This window comes from Equus asinus, chromosome 2 (assembly GCF_041296235.1).
Source record: "Equus asinus isolate D_3611 breed Donkey chromosome 2, EquAss-T2T_v2, whole genome shotgun sequence".
Taxonomy (NCBI): domain Eukaryota; kingdom Metazoa; phylum Chordata; class Mammalia; order Perissodactyla; family Equidae; genus Equus; species Equus asinus.
In genome coordinates this window covers 87,998,497-88,021,703 of record NC_091791.1, presented here as the reverse complement: position 1 = coordinate 88,021,703, position 23,207 = coordinate 87,998,497, and the positions used below count along the sequence as shown (strand labels likewise).

Sequence of the window (23,207 nt, the reverse complement as noted above, 5' to 3'; positions counted from 1 at the left end):
AAATGTTGATTTGTGAATCTGGGTGAAAGGTGTATATGTTTTTATTGCACTGTTCTTTCAACTTCTCTATGGATTTGAAGACGTTTCTAAAGAAGGAAGGTAAGAGCCCGTGGGCAGTGCTTGAGGTGGGGCAAAGCGGGCCTCGGGAAGGTGAGGTGTGATAGAACGATTCGGATAAACTGGGGGGGGGGGGGAGGCGCCTCCTTTCCTGGGAGCAGGGCTCCTTCAGCCGGGTGGCCCAGGTCCTGTCCCCCTCCTGCACACTCTGGCCTTGTCCACTCTGAGACCCCAAAGCAGCCTGGAAAAGCAGACACTTCCACCAAACTGATAGCTTGATGACACAAAGAAAAGGGTTTTTTTAAATCAAATGAGCTAAATTGGCTGATGATTTGATTGACCTCTGTCAAACTGAAGGTCTTGGTAAATGAAAAAATAAATGAACTATCTTGCTGTTAAAACCCAATTTTCTCAGCTCTAATTGGACAAATGCCCCACAGCTTCATTTTCAATCTTGCCAAAGTACTACCACATGAGGACTTCCTGCAGATGTCCCAAAGAGATGCTGATTGCTGGTCTCACGGCCATCCTGGCACAGGGACTTCTGGCCCACGGCTAGCAGTCCCCCTGCGGTCCTGCGTGGGGCATGCAGAGGAGGCGCCAGCCACCGTGGGAGACCGCCAGCCCTTCCTCCTTTCGGTAGGAGTGATGACTCTTCCAACTCACCTTTCAGAAAAATGGAGGTTCGACCTGCAAAACAGGAGAACCAGATGTTCTCGAAATCATTCCTAGATATCAGAAAGCACATGCAGACTTTTGCTCCAGGAGAGTGGCTTGCTCATCCTCAGCTTTTTCTTTCCGGTTTAACTTCTTCCTCACCCAGCCTGACTCCATCTAGTGTTAGTTTTGGAAACTTGAATTGTAACTCCCTTCTCTTGGAAAATCCCTCTATTTGTAGAGGAGCTCTGGCATGACGTGTGCCACAAGCAATTCCACACACATGGTGTGGGAATGCACCCCTGCTGTGGCGGGGGACTCTCATTCAGCCATTGACTCCCAGTCACCCATCTCTACCCCACCCTTCTTTTCCTCCTTCCCTTCCTCCACCCTCCTGTCTTCCTCCTGCACCCCTCACGTTCCTTTTCCTGTCCTTCACTTTCATAGTGCTCATTGCTGAATGACGATTGCAGCCACCTCGCCTGGATTATGGAAATTGCCTCCTATAGCCTCGATGTATCAAAATAATCCAGGACTTCCAAACACCCACAAAACTGAGCAACTCCCCTGAAACGAACATACACAGTGACCATTCGTTCAGCAATGCTTTTAAATTGGCTTGTGTTGTATTATTTACAGCAGCATCTTCACACACACATACGTGTGTCAGTCAGTCATCATGAATCGTCACAGCCTCTCACATCCCCTCATCCCCCAGCAGGTGCACATGCATGCACACACACGCACACACCGGGATTAAGAATTGGGCTTTGTGAATTCCATAACTAAGATGTCCCTGACATCCTAGAGTCTGCAACAAGCTCTGGAGACGTCCAGGGGTGCTGCAGTTTCCAAGAAAAGTGCCTTCACTCAAAGCGCCCCTCCACACATCCGGGCGGTTTGGATGGCCGGGGTAACATCCCTCACTTCGAGGTGGTGAGAAGATGACTATGCTAGAATCTCCGCCTGACCACTCCGTCGTCCTGACACAGGGCCAGAGCTGGCCGCAGGAGCTGCAGCCACAAGTCTGGGTGCCTCAGCCACCCAGCAGAGGGCCCCTGAGGCCATGCTGTGGGCAGAGTCTTCGCCATTGCAGACAGCCCATCCCTCCAAAACCCACTCGCATCCTGCACGCCCCACCACAGAAGCCCGCTGGACCCCCAAAGGCGATGTGGGTTCTGGGCCTGGGGGTTGTCTACTCATGTGCTGGTCCCCTCACTCCCACCATCAAGACCTAAGCCTTCTCACGCTTCCAGGCCCAATGCATGGCCTCCCTCGCCCCTGTCTGCCCAAAGCCCTCCTTGAACTCCTGATGAAGCTCAGTCTGCCCTAATTCTGCAGGGCCTCAGGAGGGCCTGAGTCAGCGCCCAGCCCAGCCCAGCCATTGTGCTGCCCCTCCCGGCCGGGGCCACAGATGCACACTCAGGGAGCCCGGCATGGTGCCAATCCCCAGGGCTGGGAGAAGACAGCGCTGACCCAGGGGCACGGCCCCTTAGGGTGGGGGAAGGGAGGGGCCTTCAGAGCCTTGACTTGCAATTCTCCTTTCCTGCACGAGTGGCCTCAGGGACTTGGTGGCCCTTGAGAGCTGTTTATCCTGGGACAGTCCAGCTTTACGCCAACTGGCCTGACACAATTATTAGTGGTGCCTCATCTCCACTCTCCAGAAATCCTGATTTAGAAGAAAATGTAAATGGTCACCCTAATCACACCTGTCTCCCCCAAAAAAGCATGGTGTTTCTTGTAAGCTGGCCACAAAGGAGATGGAGGGGCAGCCAGGGGCCAGGACAGAGCAACAGTGAGTCAGAAACAGAGACAGGCAATGCCTAGAGATGGGGTTGATGACCTATGCTTTAGGGCCTAAATCAATCAGAACCCATTGCCGGAAACCAGACCAGCTGGCCCCCAGGGCATCACCCTGAGGACGGGGCGCCATACATCGCCTCTCCTTCATTCTCGAATCCACTCATTCCTTCCATAGGCACTACGTAGCACTTACCGGGCCCCAGGTCCCAGGGAAGAACTGGAGGGGGGACATTGTGCCACCGGCCCCGTCCAAAAGCCACCACCCAACTCAGCCCAGACCTCTGCCTGGATTACCAGCTGACTGGGCATCTTCTCTACTTGGAACTCTCCAGAAGCATCAGACTCACTGTGTCCAAAAAGTAGTCAGCATCTCACCCCACAGCCCACTGCCCAACCCTGTCCAACCACCTGCTTCTCAAAGGGCACCACGCAGCCAGGATCCCCCGACCCACCACCAACGCTACACTGTTCCGGAGTCCTCCGTGGCTGCACCTCCGCTCAGCCCCCAGGCCCTGGCCGGCTGCCTCCTTAGTGTCGCCCAGATCCTTGCTCCCCGACAGGTCTCCCATCTCCAGCTGGGCCCCCCCCCCCCGACGCTACTGTAACATAAAGATACTCCATCCTTCTCCTACTTCAGTCCTTCAGTGGTGACCAGAAGTTTCAGGCTGGGGTGCAGACTGTTCACACAGCATACCAGCCCCTCCAACCCTCCACAAGTAGAAACCCCTCTCTCTCTAGCCTCTTCTCTCCACAGCTTCACATGAACAGCGGCTCCTGCCACACTGGACGGTGTTCCCCGAATGTTCGCACGGTTATCCCATGAGCGCCTGCACGTGTCAGGGTGACCTCTGCCTGGGTGCACTTCTCTCCGCCCCCAGTGAACTCCTCCTTGTCCTTCCATACACAGACCCAGGCTTCCCTGCCCTCCTGGACACCCTGCCTCCCGGCTGGAATTTGCACCCCTCTGTACCACAAGGCACTAGGGGGCACACGCTTAGCCCTGTCACAGCAGCCCCCGACCGCAGCACCATGCACGAGGCCCTGTGATGTGCCTCTCTGCCCTGGGGACTCTAAAGGAGCTTGTCTTACTTGTCTTAATCCTCAGCATCTAGCCATGCCTAATGCCCATTCATTCATTCATTCATTCAACACATATATGAGTACCCACTCTGTCCCAGGCTCCGTGCTAAGTGTGGGGGCTACAGAGATGAAAAGGAACACCCCACCCTCAAGGACCCTACATTTTAAGGGGAAAACCATCAAGAAAAATTAACAAATCAAGATATCATATAAGATCAGTGAGTGGAAAGTACTATGAAGAGAAATAAGTCCAGCTAAGGGGAAGAGAATGATTGGTTGGGGGGGGGGGGTTCTCTTTTAAACAGACCATCCAAAATGAAATGGTGGCACTGAAGCAGAAGTGTGAAGGAAATGAAGGGCAAAGCTTGCAGCAACCTGGGCAAAGAGTCTATATCAGAGAAAACAGCAAGTGCAAAGATCCTGAGGCAGGATTGTCCTTGGAGGACATGAGCTCTATAAAGAAGAGCAGTGTGGCTGGGTGCCAGCAGGGAAGCCAGGTACCTGGAGCAGGCCACGTGTGGCCTCCCAAGTGGGTCATGGCAGGGACTGCGGGCCTTATTCTGAATAGAGGGGTAAGGCAGAATCTAACCCAGGGAGCACAGAAGCAAACCCAAGCCCCCTTTGGCTACTGCACCCTGTGGGAGAGGGGGTGGTGGGGTGCATTCTAGTCCCCTAGGAAGCATTTTGGAGTGGAGAAAAGGACTGGGATAACAGGTCAAGGAGCAGGATGGATAAAACAGGAGGGAGGATGACACCCGCCCCTTCTTGGCTGCGACCATACCTTGGGCCTCTCTTCTTTCGCACGGTGGTGTCTAAACAGAGAAAGCAGGGTGTTAGGAAGGAGGCACAGTGACGGGTGTGAAGCTTGCTCAGTGCCAGGCGAGCGGGCAGGGGTCAGAGCCCACCTGCCTCGGTTGGGGCCACTGGGGGTGGTCTTGGGCTGAGTGCTCTGCCCCGCTCCCCTTTGGTGCTGTGGGAGCTTCTCTCTCCAGGTCCCACCCCTGAGCCCCCTAGCCCAGCACACAGACCAGACTGAGTCTTTCCTAGACACCCCCATCCCTCCTCCCCTCCTCCCTCCACTTGCAGACCCTGGGCCCTCGGTCCTCAGGAGATCCAGCATTTCTCCCGCTGTGTGATGAAGAGGCTGTTTACTCTCCCCCCTTATTCATAGGGATCCAAAATCAATGGTAAGCAAACTCCTGTGATGAATCCAGCCTCTCGCGTAATTGGACACACTGGCTTCAGGAAGCCCCCAGCGCTGAGGCCCCTCCTCTCCCTGGCCCAGACCCCCTTCTGCATGTCATCACAGAGAATAACTGCGTTTTCCAGAGATATAGTGAGGCTCCCTCCTCCTCGTCCTCTGGAAAATCTCATGGAAAACCGCATTATCCCCTTGAGCATTCTTACATGACCGGGGAGCAGTTTTGTGAGTCCCGCCTTGAGAGAAAGGGGGTGCCAATCCATGTTGCATTTTGCTGTCAAAACTCACAAATGGACTGCTGGGCATCTGTGCGTGACGTGCAGGACACGGAGAACTCCCGGGGTTCGCGGAAGCCCAGCTCCGCTCGGATCATGAGGACACAACCAGCGCTGCTCCAAAGAGGACTTGCCCAATTTACCAAAAAAATGCAGCTTGGCCCACACAACCAGTGCCGGCAGCAGCACCTCCCACCACCGACCCAGCCTCCACACCTCCTGGGATCCATCTTAGCTGATCCCATTATTTGGATAAGAGAATAGACACTTCTGTCTGATCTTAGCTCAGCTCCCTTCCACACGTTTCTCCAGGAAACTGATTCTTAGGAACATCAAGACAGAAAAACAGAGAGAGAGAGAAAGAGACAGAGAGAGACAGAGAGAGAAGGGGGGAGGGAGAGAGACAGACAGACACACACACAGAGCTCACTGCATCTTTTTCGGCCCACAGATTTGTATTCTTTCTCCATCCCGGGTTACAGAGTGGCCCTCGGCGCCTTGCACGGGGGGGGGCCGCCCAGACCACATCCTTGTCCCAAGCAGAAGTAGAACTGGGAGTGAGGGTCGCCCTTCCCTTACCATTGGGGTCCGGGTTCGTGTTCCTCTGGTCTGTGGATTCATTATCCCACAAGTGCTTCTTGATCAGGCAGATCTTCAGCACCAGGAAGCCCGCCGATATGGCGACGCCCAGAGCCGTCCCGATGAGGGCGTATTTGATATCTGAAGGGTCGGGAGGAATTGAACAGCGGTCTTCACTGCATCACCACCCTGCAAAGGTCTTCCACAGCTCTCTTTACATGTGAGATGAAGTCTAAAGTCACACATGTGGACCTTAAAGTTCCACACTCCGACCCGCTGAAGCCAGCCAGTTCGCTCTCCTGGGAGCACGTCACTCCCTGCCCCTCCACCCACATCCCATCCCCTCCTCCTGCAACTCCATCCCTGGTCCCTTCTGCTGTGGAGATCGCTTCAAAGTGGCTGATGGCTCATTCTCTGGCCTCCTGTAGCCCTCCTTCCTCATTTAGCCCTTCATTAATTCATTTACTGTGTCTGTGTCGACTGCCTGCACGTTGGTGAGCATTGAAGGCAGATGAATGAGATCTGACTCCGTGCTGAGGAGCCCGCAATTGGGGTGAAAGAGTAGAGCTCACTCTAATGCCAGGTCACAGGGGTGGGCTGGGCTGGCGTGGGAGGCAGGAGCCTTCCCAAGGAGGTGACATGCAAACTGCACCCTGCCCACGAGGCGAGCCCCTGAGGTGCAGAGGAGCTGGACCGCGCAGCAGAGGGAAGGCACCAGCGAAGGCGCAGGAGCACGGCAGACCCTGCTCTCCAGGCCTCATGCCTGCAGAACAGGGCACCATGCATGCTGGAACTGCTCATCTCGCAGAGAGCGGACAGAGGCGGCCCTGATGGCTCACATCGCGCAGGACCCCCACCCCGCCCTGGGATGAAGCTGTGTCAGCCACTCAGGCAGGCCTGGAGGTGAGCACTGCCTTGTTCTGAGATGAGTGGTGGGAGGCCAATGCCTGCATGCCCCGACCTGCCCACGTCTTTTGAGTGTCCCCTCCCCACCCGCTCCATCCCACACACAGAATAAGCTGCCAAGTGACCTACCAGTTTCGGCCCCAGCGGACTTGCCCGTGGCCAGCACTTGAGCTCCTCCAGCATCTGCGGAGAAAGACCCAGAGCGTGGTTAGAACAGAACTGCTGGCTGCCATCTGGCCAGGGGTCCAGGGCCAAAGCCCTGTCCCCAGCCACCCGCTCCCACGCATCTGAGAAAGCCTGGCGCAGGCTCCACTCCCGCTTGGCCGCCACCTTCAGGAGCACAGAGGTGGGCTCCTGGTTGCCACGGAGCGACTCGGAGCCTTTCTGGGTGGGACTCAGAGCCTCATTGGCACCCAGACCAGGAGCCAGGTTCTGTCGAGTCAGGTACCCCAGCTCTTTAACCCGACTTCCAAGACTCAGGCTCTGACCACTGCCTGCTTCTCTAGCCTCCTCCATCTCTCCCACAGACCCTCCATTTCAGCCAGACCGCACTGCTCCCAGTTCCCCGCACAGCCCGGGGCTCTGCTGCCTCTGGCCCATTCCCTCTGCCTGGCCCATCTTCTCCCCTCTCCTCCTTCCCCTAGTCTTGATTCCATGTGACTTCCTGCTGACTCCCTACTCCTGGCTTGGCTGCCCCCCTCCTCACCCCGTGTGCTCCACAGCAGCTGGACTCACCCATCATAACTGACCTCTCCTGTTTATTTAACAGCACACAGTGCTGCCGTGTGCCCAGGCGCTCCCCTAAGAGCCTCTCGGCTATTATCCCATTGAATGTGTCTTCTTGCCGGTCTCCCCACTGGGCTGTTCCATTCCTTGTGGAGTGTTCTAACCCCAGCGTTTGACCTGGCACCTGGCACATAGGAGGCATTAATAGATGTTTGCTGAATGAATGAAGGAGCGAAAGATGGTGACAGAGGACGCTTCAGGGGTGTCTCACTCTTCTGGCTAGGACTTGAAACCTCAAGACAGGAAATGTAGCTCACAAGCCGGGGCCGTGGGCCCAGCAGACAGGCCCTGGGAGAGCCAAGGCAGAGCCGTGGGCCTTGGAAAGGAAGGCACACGTTAATTGACCACTTACTTCGAGGCAGATGTTGGGTGCAGCGTCTGTGTTAATACACTTAATACTCACTCCAACATCTTGGTGAGACAGGCGCTGCCATCACGACCACTCGATGAAGGAGGAATTGGAGGCAGGGAGGACCTGATAATGTGCCCAGGAACCAAGAGGAGTGGCAAGTGGCAGGGCCAGGGGCTTAGCCCCACTGTCTACACTGAGAGCCCCACAAAGCCCTGCGAATTTGGACCCCAGAGAGCTAACTAGCAGAATGATGCCAAAACCATTAAGGCTACAGGCTGGAGGGGCTCGGGCAGGGGGTGGGTGGATGGTGAGGCCCAAGTCTGACTCTCAAGTTCAAGCTTTCAGGCAAAGGCAGAAGCAGGAAGTGCCACAACCCTTAAAAGGAGCAGGTGACTTTGTTGGGAGGGACCAGATCTTCCCCAGCTTTGTTCCAAGAGAAGTCCACCTTGGGAGTCCGGACCTCCTGGAGGCTGAATAGCGGCTGAGGGACTCACTCGCTGTCAAAGCAGCAAAGACATTCTCCACGCAGCCATGTCTGCTGGCCATGCTCAGGGTCGCCCGGGGACACGCTGGGTTGACACTCTGCAGGGGACGTCATCGTCGTTTGGTGGGTAAGGCATCGTCGTAGCATGGTGGAAGATTTTCTGGAGGCTTCACTTGGTAGACAGATAAAGCCAGGAGATTCTTAAGCAAAGTACACAGGCTTGGGCTAATCACAGGTCCTCTTGGACACTGGGTGACTTCTCTCATGCGTGTGCCCATGTGTGGCCCCCACTGAGCAACATTGCTTCTTTATATCAATTGTCTGCATTCCTCCTGCTGCTCCGGCTTTGTTGCAAACCGATCCAGGGATGGACAAAGCCTTGTATTGTGCATTTGGTGGGGCTGGGCTGTTAGGTCCGCCAAATGGAGTGGATGTGTCTGCGAGGTGACTTACAGACTGACGCCTGAAACTTAGAGCTGTATGTGCTGCGTGCTCACCCGGGGTCCTTTCCTGACACCAGTCTGGCCTCTCTCTGCCTTTACTGAGCAGGAGGCAGGGGACAGGGCAGGCCATCAGTGAGTGGGCCAGGCCCACTGAGGGACAGCTTCCCCCCCGCCCCTTCGTACACTGACATCCTTCCCGGCTTCCACCTCGGGGGGGCCTCCCCTGCTGACCATCCCTCTCCATGTGGAGCCTGTGGCATAGAAACTTTATAAGAGCCCTAGATGAGAGTTGAATGGAGAAAGAGGAGGATGGAAAGAGATACAGAGAGACACACACAGGAACACGAGGAGACGTGCACACAGGGACACCCCCGGGGGCTAGGCCACAGAATCAGACTGTTGGCAGGAGGGCCGAAAAGGAGAGGAGAAAGCACGCATGTCTAGGGTCAGAGCAGCCTGGCCCTGCGCTCCCCACAGAACCAGACCCCAGTGCTTACCAGTCTGCCCAACATCCTTCATCAACCTCGCACACCAAAGGCGCCATCCTGAGAGCTCAGCTCTTTCTGCATCTCCCCAGCAGGGAGCCCAGAGCTGGGGCTCAGCTCAGTCCTGACTCCTTACCTCCCCCTCCCCACAGTGTCTGGCCCTTAGACACCATTCTCCAAGCCCCATCCTGTGTCTGCCCCAAGCCCTGAGGCTGCCCCCCGTCCCTGGCCTCCAACAGGCTTTCTGGGCCTCAGGCTGTCCTGCCTCAGGTCCCAGGTCAGGGACTGAGTGAATGACCTCCGTGGGGCCGCTGCTGTTACAGCTACAGGCAGACGAGCCTGGGCGGTGGAGCATGCTGTGCACTCCAGCAGGCCACATCCGGTGCCGCTAATTCCTGCCAGCCAGCCCCAGGGCCACTTGGGGGCAGCCTTTCGCCTCCTCAGGGAGGGTAATGGCTCTAAGGAGGCCCTGGGCAAGGATTGGTCATGAGCACACCAGACACTCTGACCCCATCCTGGCCTCCCGCGAGGGTCACGAGCTGGGGGTGGCCCTCCTGGGCCATAGAGCCCCCGCAAGCCCCCAGCCTGATTTCCCCTGGCTCTGCAAAGTAGCTGGAGGAGGGATGGCCCTGGCAGGGCCGGTCTGTGAGCACAGAGGCCTCCAGACAGCTCCTGCGTTCAGGTCTGTGAGAGACCCAGGAGGGAGCTGCTTTGCCCTTCTTCTGCTGGAATTCTCTGGGTTCGCTGGCAAACAGGAGGAGGGGGCTCAGCATCCAGAGGACAGGCTCTCAGACCCAGAGGAGAGGCCAAGGCGGCCGAGCAGGGCTGGCTGTCCCATGGCCGGTCATTGGGGCAGTGGTAGGCACAAGGTTGGCCAAATCGGACTGGAAGGCTGGCACTCCTCAGACTGTCCGAACTGGGACGGGGGCACAGGGCAAGAGCAAAGATCTCAGAGCACAGCCCTGGAACCCAGAGCAGGCGGGCTGCCTCCAGACGGGCCTGCCGAGGTTCCAGGGTGGCTTCCAACCGCACAGTCTCCGTGTGGCATGCACCAGGAGCTGTCACCAAGCCACACACTGGAGCCTACACCTAGGAGACTGGAAGACGGTGCCTTTTTCTAAGGTGTGCAAAGGCACTTACGAGCTCTGAGTCTAGAGTCTCTGCTCCCTCCCCCGGCCCCATCTGGACCCGCTGCTGCCAGAGGACCAGATGCTCCACCCCTCCCTGCCAGCCCCTCTCTCTGCAGCCCCTCCCACCGCAGTCCTGCAGAGCACAGCCTGCTCTCTGCAAGTGGCTTCCCAACAGGAAGGAGCCCCCTGCAAGAGTAAATGGCTCTGAGGCCTCAAGGCTCCCTGGGTCCCCTCCCCCAGGACATGAGAGGGCAGCCTTCAGAGGAAGGCAGCAGCAGCCCGCTGTCTAAGACAGGGAGCTGAAGGCCTTGCCCCATCTCAGTTGGAATCTGGCCAGCCCAGAGCCGGTCCCTGACATTCAGACCCCCGTGCCGTCCACGACACCTGTTGGGCCCACCCTCAACGGGGGCTGGCAGGCTTCAGCACCCTTATTTGGGCAGATTCAGGCTGTGTGGTTCCAGTTGTGGGGCAGTGGGCGTGCATGCATTCAGATGTCTTTCTATAAGTATCAGAACTAAAAATAGGGAGAGGCCGCCCTAAGTGTTTGTCAACTGATGCCCGGCCATTTCCATCTTGGAACTTAAATATTGCAGAATGGCTCCTAACTTTAGATCTCTTGAATTCCTCCATTCTCAGCTAGAGGAGGGGGTTTTGTATGTCTAGAACAGGCTTCCGTCATCTCCTAACAGAGCCCACGCATCAGAATGAAGTACCTGCAGTGTGCTCCCACGGCCCTGGTACCCAGGAGCGTCCAAGAGCAATGAAAGACAGGAGACAAGGTTTACACTGAAGAAAAGATCAGGGTGTCATGGGTGATGTCCAGCACCTTCCTGCAAAGCTCAGTCTCCACGAGGAGACTGGAGGAAGTCTGACCTGGGGGGTGTGGCCTGGACACCTGCTGTGTGTCCTGTCCACCTCCCCAGACCCCTTGGCTGTTGGCAACACTTCGGTTTTCCTTTGGGGAGCCAACCACCACTGGGTTCCCTCGGGCTGACTCTAGGATGGATGTGTGAACCATACCTGATTAATTAGCATATTCCTTCTTCCTGTCAGCAGTGATTGGTTGAGGGATGGGGCAGGTGATCCAACTGAGGCTGGTAAGACTCAACTCTGAGACTTTGGAGAAAATATTGAGAAACAGGAGTGTCTTCTGGAATTGGTAACTGTGGCACTGGGGGAGGCCCACTGGGTGGAGGGAACTTGATGAGACAGAAGACCCCACAGAAGAGGGTCAAGCTCACACCAAGTCCTAAAGATAGCTTTGGAGCCCCTGAATCCAGCTGTACCTGAAGCACCTCTTCTCAATTTTTCAGTTGTCTTGATAAGGAAATACCTTCTTTATCTTAATCTTAGCTAAGTAACTGTCATCTGCAGTCTGGAGAGTCCTGATGACTCAGGTGGCAGGTCCTCCATACAGCATCACTGGAAATCAGGTTGGCGAGGTGGGGATGGGAGCAGAGAATGCTGCCTGCAAATGAGCTCACAGCACAGCCTCAAAATAAACCCTGCTAGGCTCTGCAAGCTAAGCAACCTGTGCACCTCTGGGCCTTTGCACATGCTTCTCTCTTTGATGTAATGCCTTCCTTGTCTTTATGGGAAGCCCTTACTTATCCTTCAAGGCTTAGCACAAAGCCACCTCCTCTGGAAGTCCCTTGCCTCTTTGCTGGTCCAGGACCACCTCTGCCGCTTGTCATGCTTCTGCCTGTCCTGTTGGCACTGCTCGCATGTTGTTCTGTGGCATGAAGGACACACTTCAGCTAGCCCAGGGTGAGCTGTTTCTCTCCAGGACCAGGAGGGTATGTGAGACTCCTTGGAACTTAATTTCACCCCGTGGGAGAGGCAAGAAGGTGGAAGGGGGGAATCCTGAACCAACTGGGAAGTTACCCCAAAACTACTGAGCGTTGAACCAGAAGTGGCCTAGAGTGATAAGATCGAGTTTCTAGTACTGAGTGATAACCGGGTCTGGAGAGGGAAGTAAAGCTCAGCCACAGAGAAACAAGCGAGTGACAGCACAGCTCCTGTAGCTCTGAGACCGGGACACGCGTGGAACACACATACAACACACGTGGCTGCCGCTGCTGTGATGTCTCTGGCTTCCTGCCTGAGGCCCGGGGCCGAGTAAAGCCGAGCTGGGGTCCCCCTGGGAGAGGATGGCAAAGGGAGCTGGTGGTGCAGAGAGAAAGGGGGCCATCCCGTGGGGCCTCACACCAGGTGCTGGGAACTAAGGGCGTGGAGCCCAAAGGCAGACTCCGGGTTCTGTCGTCTCTGAGCAACACATGGGAGCACCACTGAGTTGGCCTGGGTTGAGCCGAGCTCAGATCTCGAGGCTTCCTCCGACACGGCTGCGACTTGCTGAAACCTCAGCCTCTTTCCTCACAAGCCTAGAAACCGGCTGAAGCTGCTCTTCCTCCATCCCCTCTTCCAGACTCACAGAAGAGACAGCAGCTGCCAAACTTTGAGTAAACAGGATGTCGCCACCCCTCTCCCACGGCTGTTGGGGCCGTGACAGCACCGAGACTGAGGGCAGAACCCAAACCTGCCAGAGCCGCGCAGGCTCCAGAGATGACAAGCAAAAGGGAAACAGGAGAAGGAGAGCAAAGCAGAGACGGCTCCAAGGGGGCGTGGGGGCCTTGGGACACCTCCTTGGTTTCCATGGATCCCCTTCCACAGCAAGAGAACATGGTCAGAGACGCCCCAAAAACCTAGCTGGGGACCTCCCAGCCCCTGGCCAGCAGTGGCCCTAAGGCCGGGTAGATGGGCAGTGAGTCAGGAATTCCGTGCATGGGGTGCCTGTGAACACGCAGAAGTACACAGCCATTAGCCATCCAGGGCACCAGGGGGACCTAATCCAACCTGGGGAAGTCAGAGAAAGTTCCCGGGAGCGAGTGTTATTTAAATTAAAACCAAAAGGACAAGTGGGAGCTAATGGGGACAGTGGTGGGCAGGGGTAGGAAGGGGCAGGCAGAGGAAGAGGTGCCAGGAGAGGCCAGGCGGCCTGAGGGGGCATGAGGGCTTGGGAATAAAGAAGGCAGCTCGGCAGGTCAGAGCAGCGCGGGGACACAGGTAAACTGAGGCTCTTGGGGTTTTCCAGATTATGGAGACTGGACAGCCGGCCAGGACACGGCCGCCCTGGGCAGGATCTAGAAGCAGGAGGCCATGGAAGGCCACCAGCAAGATGGAGAGGGCGGCCCGAGGCTATGAAACACAAGGGAAAAGGCCTCTAGCTTCCAGAAATAGCATCGTAATTAAGAGGAAAACAATAATGGTGGGTGACCAGACAGTATCGAAATATGTGCCCGCTTTGTTTTTCCCGAGCAATCTTTGCTAATTAATTCTTAAAGATTCACACACTGGGATTAAAACACTCAGCTGCAGAAGCCAAGCTGATCAATACCCTCCACGCTAATGGAGGAGCTGGAGGCTGGGAGCCGGCTTTGGCCCGAGGTGGAGCCGAGGGAGCTCCAGGCACGAGAGCGCTCCCAATGGGGCGGGGCCCCGCAGGGTGTCCCAGGTCCATGCTGGCCAGGAGGGATGACATGCAAGTACTTTTATACCTGGCAGGGGAGCTGATGTGTCACCCGGCAGAGATGTTGCTGCAGCCTCGAGGGAGCTAGAGGTGCTGGAAGCCAGGAAGGGCTTGAGGCTGCCCTAGAGAGGTGGACGCTGGTGTCCAGGGAGGTCCTGGTGGGCAATTCATAGACGGTACACCCAGACAACCTACACTCCCTGGTGGGGGGATTGCTCCATCTTTGAGCATCTCTGTGGGGGCAGGAAACCTTTCCACGACCCCGTGGTGGAAGGAATGAGACTTGGAACCAGAACATCTGAGTCCTCATTCTACCACTGCTCATCGAGTGGCCTCAGGCCAGATGTGACATGGCTCCCAGCTCAGTGGCCTCTTTGCAATGGGACTGGCCATGGCTGGAAGGATCCTCAAGGGCCGTGGGCACTGATGGAGGTATCGGAGGGACCCGACCTCCACCAGCACTCCATCACCCGCTTGAGACGGGTCCTCAGCTTTCCTGGGGGTCACAGGAGATGTGGGGAGAAGAGCACACCAGGAGGTGGCTCTAGGGTGGCACTCAGATCAGAAAGGAAACTGTGCTCCCCATCACGGGCTCAGGTCTCTGCTGTGACAAGAAGTCGCTGAGCCCCGCCGAGGCCCCCAGGAGGCTGCCTGATTCCAGGTGACGGACAGCCCACCCACTCAACACTGGGGCTTCAGCCCAGAGAAGGCCTGTGCTCAAGAGCAAGGCTTTGCAGAAAGAGCAGGGGAGGCGGGAAGCAGAATAACTAATTAATGATGGTAAAGGATTGTGGAAGAGGAAAGCGCTCCGTAACCGCTAAGTGGTGGGGTTATTATTATTCATGCAATATTCATACGATGCTCTTCAGTCTCTAGGAAGCTTCGCTCTGGACTCCTCTGGGGCTTGGCCGAGGGAAGCATGTGCCTGGGGGGGGCTGTGGGATGACAGCTGGCCTGGCCTGTGGGGAGGGGGCCATGATGTGACGCCGCAGAGGAAAGGGCAACACCCAGCCAACCCCAGAGCCCGCGGCCCGTGGCAACCCTGAGCCATCTGCCACCATCTACGAGGAGAGAGGCTCACTGAGCCCTACCATGTGCCAGGGTCTGTGCCAGGCATTTCCACCGTAGATGTCCCTTTTAAGGCAGCTCCTAACATTTGCAGAGCCCAGGGAATGCCACACGGCTAAATATTTAAAAGTTAGAGATCAAGCCACACACAGGGCTGGCCCACTTCCCCCCAGGGCCCTGCAGTCCACTCCCCGGGGTCACCTCCCCCTGCGAAAGCTCAGCCCAGCCGACGTCCATGCTGGAGGGCTGGCAAGGTCTTCTGGGCAGAGCAGGAGGAAGCCGGGCATGGCCTGGGCCTCCTGGAGCACCCAGACCCTCCAAGATTCAGATGGGGCCTGGCCAGTCAGCTCCTGTGGGTCCTCCTACCCAACACCTCGCTTTCCCCACTGGACTTCTGGGCCAAACTAGGGGACAGCTCCCCAGCTAGACCTCCAAGTGGAGGGAGGAAGCGTGGTCATCTGGGAATTGGGTCTGCCTAGGAATGCCTGTTGGTCATTGAAATAAAAGCAGTCTCCCCCTCACTGTCTAGTTCCCAGGCCCCCATGGCGCTGTGGTTTCCCCTCCTGGCCACACCGCCATCACTTTTAGCTGCCAGGTGCATGCATAAGTCCCTCTCCCTCATATCTGTGGGCTGACCCAGTCCCTGAACTTTCAGAAGACTTCCTGGCAAGACCAAAACGAAACGGCATCTTTGCGTTTGGATGCATCCGTGTGTGTCATGTGTGGGCGCAGGGGGCCTCTCCCCCAGGGACCGTGGTCCACATTTCACAAGGAAGTTCCAGCAGGTGTTGTGTCCTCTCAGGGTCACACACTGAACAGGAGAATTCTGGGGTTTGAAGCTGGGTTGGCCTGGCTGCAAGGGAGGGTCTCACACCAGCACACAGGGTAGACAGTAGCTCCCAGTTGACCCCAGTTGCATAATGTGTCGTGTGTGGTTCAATGACCAGGGCTTGTCTGCAGCTTGGGACGTCTCTGTACTTGGTACCCCAAGGTCAGCTCAGGGACCCCTCTGAGTGTCTCCAGAGCTTTCCTTGGGTCAGCTTAGCTGCTCTGTTCAACATTATCTTCCATGGAGCTGAGCATGAGCCCACCACAAGCTATGACAGACACAGCACCTCAGCTGCACCCCTGACCCCATGCCACATGCTGCTTCCAGTGGGGACACAGATGCGAGGGGTGCAATGTGGCCTCAGAAGCCAGAATAGACCCCGCCGCTGTGGCCCTAGACCATCCAGCCTGTCCCATCTCTCCTGGGAGGTCTCCCTGCCGACAGCCCACCTGCTGTACCGCAGCTGGGGACTGATTCCTCCAAGGCTCCAGAAGATGCCTTGTGGGATGAAGCCCACCTTCCTCGGCATGGCTCACCAAGGCCTCCCCGGCTGGCCTGAGCTCGCCTCTCAGCCACATCTGGCTCGCCCCTCCGGTCCTGCCGCCCTCGCTCCCATACCTCCCGTCCCAGCCAGGTTCGTTCCTGTACACGGTTCCCACAGACTGGCTCCTGGAAGCAGAGGTTCCATTTCGTGCACTCATCAGCTCACAAACAAGTGCACTGAACGACTCTTCCTCCAGGAAGCCCTCCTGGACACCCTGGTTCAGATCAGCCACTCCTCTGCTTCCCTCCATGTTTCCTGCATTTTGGCACTTAACACACCATATTGCAACTGCCCTCCGCATAGATCGTCACCTCCTTCAGGTTGGGGCCTAAGCTACTTATCTTTGTGTCCCAGCAGAGCCTGGTGAAAATCAAAATTTACTTAATGAAAGAGAAAGCCCAGATGCTCATGTGTCCCAGTCCCCTGGGCCTATGGAACCAGTTATGGGCCATTTGCCTCTTCACCTGGACAGTGACAACTTGACAATGTGGCCCGAGGGTTTGCGCAGGTTTGCACAAGTCTCTGAGGTGGGTGCAGCAGGTTCCAGGCGGAAAGGCTCCAGCTTCTCATCTGTTCCCTTCAGACGAGCAGGAGAGAGTAAGCCAGTTCGTCTTACTGAGAACCATTAGTTGGTTATTTAATGGAATCAAATCTAATAAAAGGAGCAGTTCAAGCAATTATGGTGGATAAATGAGGGTCTGGGTGTGACAGAGATGCTTATGGTGACTTTAAAGAGGAAACACGAGTCGTTTAATTTGAGAGCGAGCGGAAATGTCTGCTGATCTGTGTGTCAGCCAGGTCGGCTCACACCCAGGGTCCTGGCACCACGGGGATCTCCCGGCAGGCTCTCTGCCTTCACCTCAAGGGGCCTCTTCTCTCCTTTAGGAGCCTCTAGGATGAGGCGGGTGTGTCTGAGATGTTAGGTAGCCCAGACCCCTCCCCACAGAGCATTTCTCCAAATCATCCATTCCTCGGACCTTTAAAAACTCATCTCAGACTCCATATCTGGAAAAATGGAATAGACTTACTTTTTCCTATTCCTCTCAATAAGTATCGCTAAAAACCACAGCCACTATGTGAAAAACAAATGTAAGAAGATCCTGAAAGGTGGAGAGAGGAAGGCAAACTGGCTGAGGACTTGGCAACACCAGTAGAAGCAGCGTCTGGCCTGAGGTTGGGGTGTGGCTGAGTGGTCAGTGTCTGTCACAGCTCAGAAAAATAGGAATCGATGAAATAGACTTTCATTCTCCTCTTAAGGTTTCTAAGTTATGTTTGACAGTTGAAGCTAAAACATGGTAACATGTCTGATGTAGCTCTCAATATATTTAGAAGAAATTTAAGAGAGTAAAAGGATATAGAGGCACAATTTCCACATTTCACTTAAACTGTTAAAATGTTGACATCAGTAGACTGTGATATGTTATGTATACATAACATGATACCAGAGCAACCACAAAAAAAAGCTATGAAAAGCAATAGACTCAAAAACACTACAGATAAATTAAAATGGAATTTTAAAAACATGTTTCAATAACCTACAGAAAGATAGGAAAAAGAGAAATGAAAAACAGAAAACAAAATATAAAATGGCAGAGTGAAAACTCTAACATGTCAATAACTACATTAAATATAAATTGCCTAAATTTGCCAATTAAAAAAGAGATTTGCAAAGTCAACTTAAAAAGTGACTGAGCTATATGCTGCCTACAACTCGCTCCAAGAATGATACAGCAGTCCCCCCCTTATCCAGTTTTGCTTTCCATGATTTCAGTTACCCACGGACATCATCTGCTCCTGACATCCAACCATCAACACTGTCATGGCTTGAAGATCCTCCTTCTGTCATCAGAAGGTCAACAGTAACCTAACGCTACATCACAATGCCTGTGTCACATCATTCACCTCACTTCGTCTCATCACGTACGCGTTGTAGCATCTCACATCATCACATGAAGAAAAAGGATGAATACAGTACAATAAGATTTTGAGAGAGAGCAAGACCACATTCACATAACTTTTATTGCAATATAATATTCTTACAATTGTTCTATTTGATTATCAGTCATTGTCATTAATCTCTTACTGTGCCTACTTTATAACTTAAACTTTATCATAGGTATGTATGTTCAGGAAAAAATATAGTATATATAGGGTTCAGCACTATTTGCAGTTTCAGGCATCCGCTGGGGGTCTTGGAACGTATCCCCTACAGATAAGGGAGGACTACTGTATAGGTCAGTTGAAAGTAAAAGGATTAAAAGAAAGATGTGTCATGCAAACATTAATAAAAACAAAGAAGGAGTGGCTATATTAATATCAGATAAATTTCAAAGCAAAGAAAACTGTCAGGTTGGAGACATTATATTACATTATATTATATTACACGATGATAAAAGAGTTAATCCACCCAATAGACACAGTAATCCTAAATGTCTCCATCTAAAACAACATAGCTGCAAAATATGTGAAGTAAAAACTGATAAAACTGAAAGGAACAACAGACAAATGCACAATCATAGTCGAAGGCTTCAACAAGCCTCTCTCAACAACTGATAGGACAACTAGACAGAAATTCAGGACTGATAGAGAAAAATTTAACCACACTATCAAGCAACAAGACCTAATCAACTTTTATAGCACATTCCATTCAACGCCAGCAGAATATACATTGTCTTCAAGCATTCGTAAAACATGTAACAAGGTAGGCTATACTCTGGTTCAAATCTCAGCAAATTTAGAAGAACTGACATAAAAAAATGTGCTCTCTGATCACAATGAAATCAACATATGAAATTAATAATAGAAAAATAACAGGGAAATTAACACCACTTCTAAATCATCCATGGGTCAAAGAAGAAGTCCCAAGGAAAATCAAACCTCTATTAACCTCATGAAAATGAAAACCCATATCAAAATTTGTGAGACATAGCTAAAGTGGTGCTGAAAGGGAAATTTATAGCATTAGATGCTTACTTTAGAAAAAAGGAAAGTCTTAAATCAATAATCTAATATCCTGCTTGAAGAAACCAGAAGAAGAACAGAAAAATAAAGCCAGAGCAGGTAGAATGGAATAAATAATAAAGATAAGAGCAGAAATTAATGAGATTGAAAACAGAAAAATAGAGAAAATTCAGTGAAACAAAAAACTGGTTCTTTGGAAAGATCCATCAAATTGATGAATGTCTAGCAAGACTGACAAAGGAAAAAAGAGAGAAGACACCAATTACCAACATTAGAAACGAAATGGGATATTACTACAGACCCTACAGACATCAGAAGGATGGTAAGGGGATACTGTGAACAACTCTACACCTAAAAGCCTGATGAGTTGGATAAAATGGTGCAATTCCTCAAAAGTACAAACTATCACAACTCACCCAATATTAAAAAGATACTTTGAATAGCCCTATAACTACTAAGTAAATTTAATTCATAATCTACAAACTCCCAAAGAACAAATCTTGCACACCCAGATAGTTTCACAGGTAAATTTGGCAAATGTTTAAAGAAAAATTAACACCAATTCTACACAATCTCTTCCAGAAAATAGAAGGGGAGCACTTCTTAACTCATTTTTTGAAGCCAGCATTACCCTGACATTAAAGCAAGACAAAGATAATGCAAAAAAAGAAAACTACAGACCAGTATCCCTCATGAATACAGATTCAAAAACCCTGACCTAGTGTTATCAAGAAGAATCCAGCAAGACAAAAGAAGAATTATACATCCTGACCCTGTGGACCCCATTCAGGGATGCAAGCCTCGTTTGATATCCAAAAATCAATCAATGTAATCCACCATATTGACAGGCTAAAGAAGAAAAAATCCATGTGATCATATCAACTGATGAAGAAAAAGCATTTGACAAAATTCTATACCAATTCCCGACAACATCTCTCAGTAACCTAGGAACGGAAGGAAACTTCTTCAACTTGATAAAGACTATCTACCAAAAACCCTACAACACACATCACACTTAATGGTGAGAAATGAGATAGTTTCTCATTAAGGTGGAGAGCAAGGCAAAGATATCTGCCATCACTATGCGTGCTCAACACGGGACTGGAAGTTCCTGCCAGTCCAATAGGGCAAGAAAAGGAATTTAAAAGTATACTGTTCATAAAGGAAGAAATAAAACGGTCCCTATATGCAGATGATATGATGGTCTGTGTAGAAAATCTGAAGGGATCTTAAAAATAACTCTGAGAACTAATAGGTGAGTTCAGCAAGGTGGCAGCATACGAGATCAGCATACACAAACCAATCGTACTTCTATGTACTAACAATTACACACAGAAAGAGAAAGTTTAAATACAATACAATTTACAATCACTCAAAAAAAATACTTAGTTGTACATCTAATCATACAGGAACAGGTCTCATTTGTTAAAAACTCTACACCACCGATGAGAGAAATCAAGAAGGATCTTAATAAATGGAAACACATACCCAGTTCATGGAAAACTCAACGTAATAAAGATGTCAAATTTTCCCAAATTGATCTCTATACTTAACGTAATTCTTATCAGAATCCCAGCAAGATTTTTTGTAGATATAGATAAGATTATTCTAAATTTTACGTGGAAATGTAAAGGAACTAGAATTGCTAAAAACTTTTCTTTTTAAAGTAAGGGGGATCACTCTACCATCATGAAACTTATATGCCTACAGAAGTCATGACTGTGTGGTATTGGCAGAGGGACAGACACTGACATCAACGGAAAAGAAAAGATAACCCAGAAATTATATGACTAACGGATTTTTGGCAAGGGAGCAAAATCAATTCAATAGAAGAAGGGTAATTTTTTCAACCAATCGTGCTGGAAAAATTGAACACCCATAGGCATAAAAAAAAAAAAAGGACCTTGATCTAAATTCATAAATGAACTCAAAATGGATCATAGATTTAAACGTAAGATATAAAAAGAGGCAACTTTTAGGAGAAAATATAAGACAAAATCTTGGAGACTCGGGGCTTGGTGAAAACTTCCCAGACATGAGGTCACAAGAAGGCTCCATAAATGAAGAAAAAAGCAGTAAATTAGACAATTAAAAATAAATACTTTTGGGGGCTGGCCCCGTGGCCAAGTGGTTAAGTTCGCGCTCTCCGCTGCAGGCGGCCCAGTGTTTCGTTGGTTCGAATCCTAGGCGCAGACATGGCACTGCTCATCAGACCATGCTGAGGCAGCGTCCCACATGTCACAACTAGAAGGACCCACAACGAAGAATATACAACTATGTACCGGGGGGGTTTGGGGAGAAAAAGGAAAAAATTTAAAAAAAATCTAAAAAAATAAAAAATAAAAATAAATAAATACTTTTGTTCCACGAAAGACACTGTGAATAACATGAAAGGACAAGCTGGAGACTGGGAGAAAATATTTACAGATCACGTATTTGACAAAGGACTCATATCCAGAATATCTTAAAGACTCTTGAAATTCAATAGTAAAATTTAAAAAAGCAAACAATCCAGTTAGAAAAGTGGTGAAAGTCGCAAAGCAAATTCTTGCTGTCTCAGAAAATTTCTCCTAGCCTTCCTGGGGTCTTACCCTCTTCCTGTACCCTCTGTTTACTTTCTGAGAGACCCTGGTGTGTTTGTTTTCTTTTGCTACATTTGTGGTAATTTATTACACAGCAAAAGAAAACGGATACATCAAGAATTCTTTCTCACTGGAATCCACACACCACGTGACTCTGAACCATTGCGTTGGCAGCAATCCGGAACAGGGGAAAAGCTGTCAGGGAAGATTTTTACAAAGATCTCAGGGACCAAGAGCCAAGGAATAAAGTGATGAGTTTGACTTGTAAGATAAAAACGAATTTAATTCTCTTTACCCCGGCCTCTGCCATCTTTTCATTATAAATTAAGGAGAAAAGAAGCCTCTGCTGTCTTCGATAGCTCTGGCTCCTCCAGTGAAGAATGGTTTAGGCACTGGAATGTAATTAAAGTGATATTGTATTTTTTTATTATCATGATTATAATAATACATAGATTTCAGCAGTGCTTTCCAAGAGAATTAAAATGGAGACAGATGGCTGACATTTTGGTTGGAATTAGAGTCCATAGGAATATTTTATATGGCAGCTTTTTAAAAAGGAAGGTGCAAGCCTCTAATAAAATGCCTAGAAATTTCACCAGATGTTTTCAATAGCTATTCTTAGAGCAATATTTTAGCAAAATTTAAAAATATTGATCAGTTGGTAGTTAAGAGGCGAATAATACATTTAGAATTGTGACAACCGTAATCCAAAGCCTGGTTGAAAGTCTTTTATCATTATGTCAAAAGTACATCAGCCTTGGGGCTGGCCCAGTGGCATAGTAGTTAAGTTCGCGCCCTCCTCTTCAGCGGCCTGGAGTTCACAGGTTCGGATCCCAGGCGCAGACACAGCACCGCTTATCACGCCATGCTGTGGCAGGCGTCCCGCATATAAAATAGAGGAAGATGGGCAAGGATGTTAGCTCAGGGCCAATCTTCCTCAAAAAAACAAAAAATGTACATCAGCCTTTCTCAGATGGATATCCTGCACCTCCAAATGCAGAACCCAGGGAAGGACACGAAATGAGTTATGTAGTTTTCTGGTGGGGAATGAATAACCAGAATCTAATCTTAGGATATCAGGCAAGCCCCCAAATGAGGAATGTTCTGTGAAAAAAAGGGGATGGAAGTTTCTACAGTATCAACGTCATAAAAGACAAACAGAGGTTGTGGGATGTTCCAGATTAAAGAAAGCTAAAGAGACACGGTTACCAAATGCAATACCTGACCCTCCACTGGCTCCTTTGCTGGACTGCAAAGGGCAATGGCAGGTTACCTGAAAATACCAGACTACAATCAGTAGACTACGTGAAATCATTGTGTCAGTGACAAACTTCCTGAAGTTGATAACTGTGCTGTGGTCGTGTAAGAGATTATCTCTGTTTCTAAGAAATACAAACTAACATATCTAGGGGTTTAAAAAAAAAACATGATGTCTACAACTTACTCTCAAGTGGCTCAG

At 51.3% G+C, this 23,207-nt stretch overlaps 1 protein-coding gene across 12 annotated transcripts in view; it reads right to left on the bottom strand.

The window, feature by feature from the left end:
• TMEM273 (transmembrane protein 273) overlaps positions 1-23,207 on the bottom strand; it is a 112,668-nt gene that overhangs the window by 5,793 nt on the left and 83,668 nt on the right. For 4 of the 12 annotated variants that reach the window (XM_070493192.1, XM_070493189.1, XM_014841556.3 and 1 more), the window contains 4 exons: positions 6,688-6,741; positions 5,653-5,793; positions 4,379-4,409; positions 724-747 (listed from right to left, as the gene is read on the bottom strand). In XM_070493192.1, coding sequence (XP_070349293.1) covers positions 724-747; positions 4,379-4,409; positions 5,653-5,793; positions 6,688-6,741 — 250 coding nt within the window. Of the gene's footprint in view, positions 1-526; positions 748-4,378; positions 4,410-5,652; positions 5,794-6,687; positions 6,742-23,207 lie in introns of all 12 variants that reach the window. The other 8 variants (XM_070493179.1, XM_070493167.1, XM_070493183.1 and 5 more) reach the window with 3 other exon arrangements.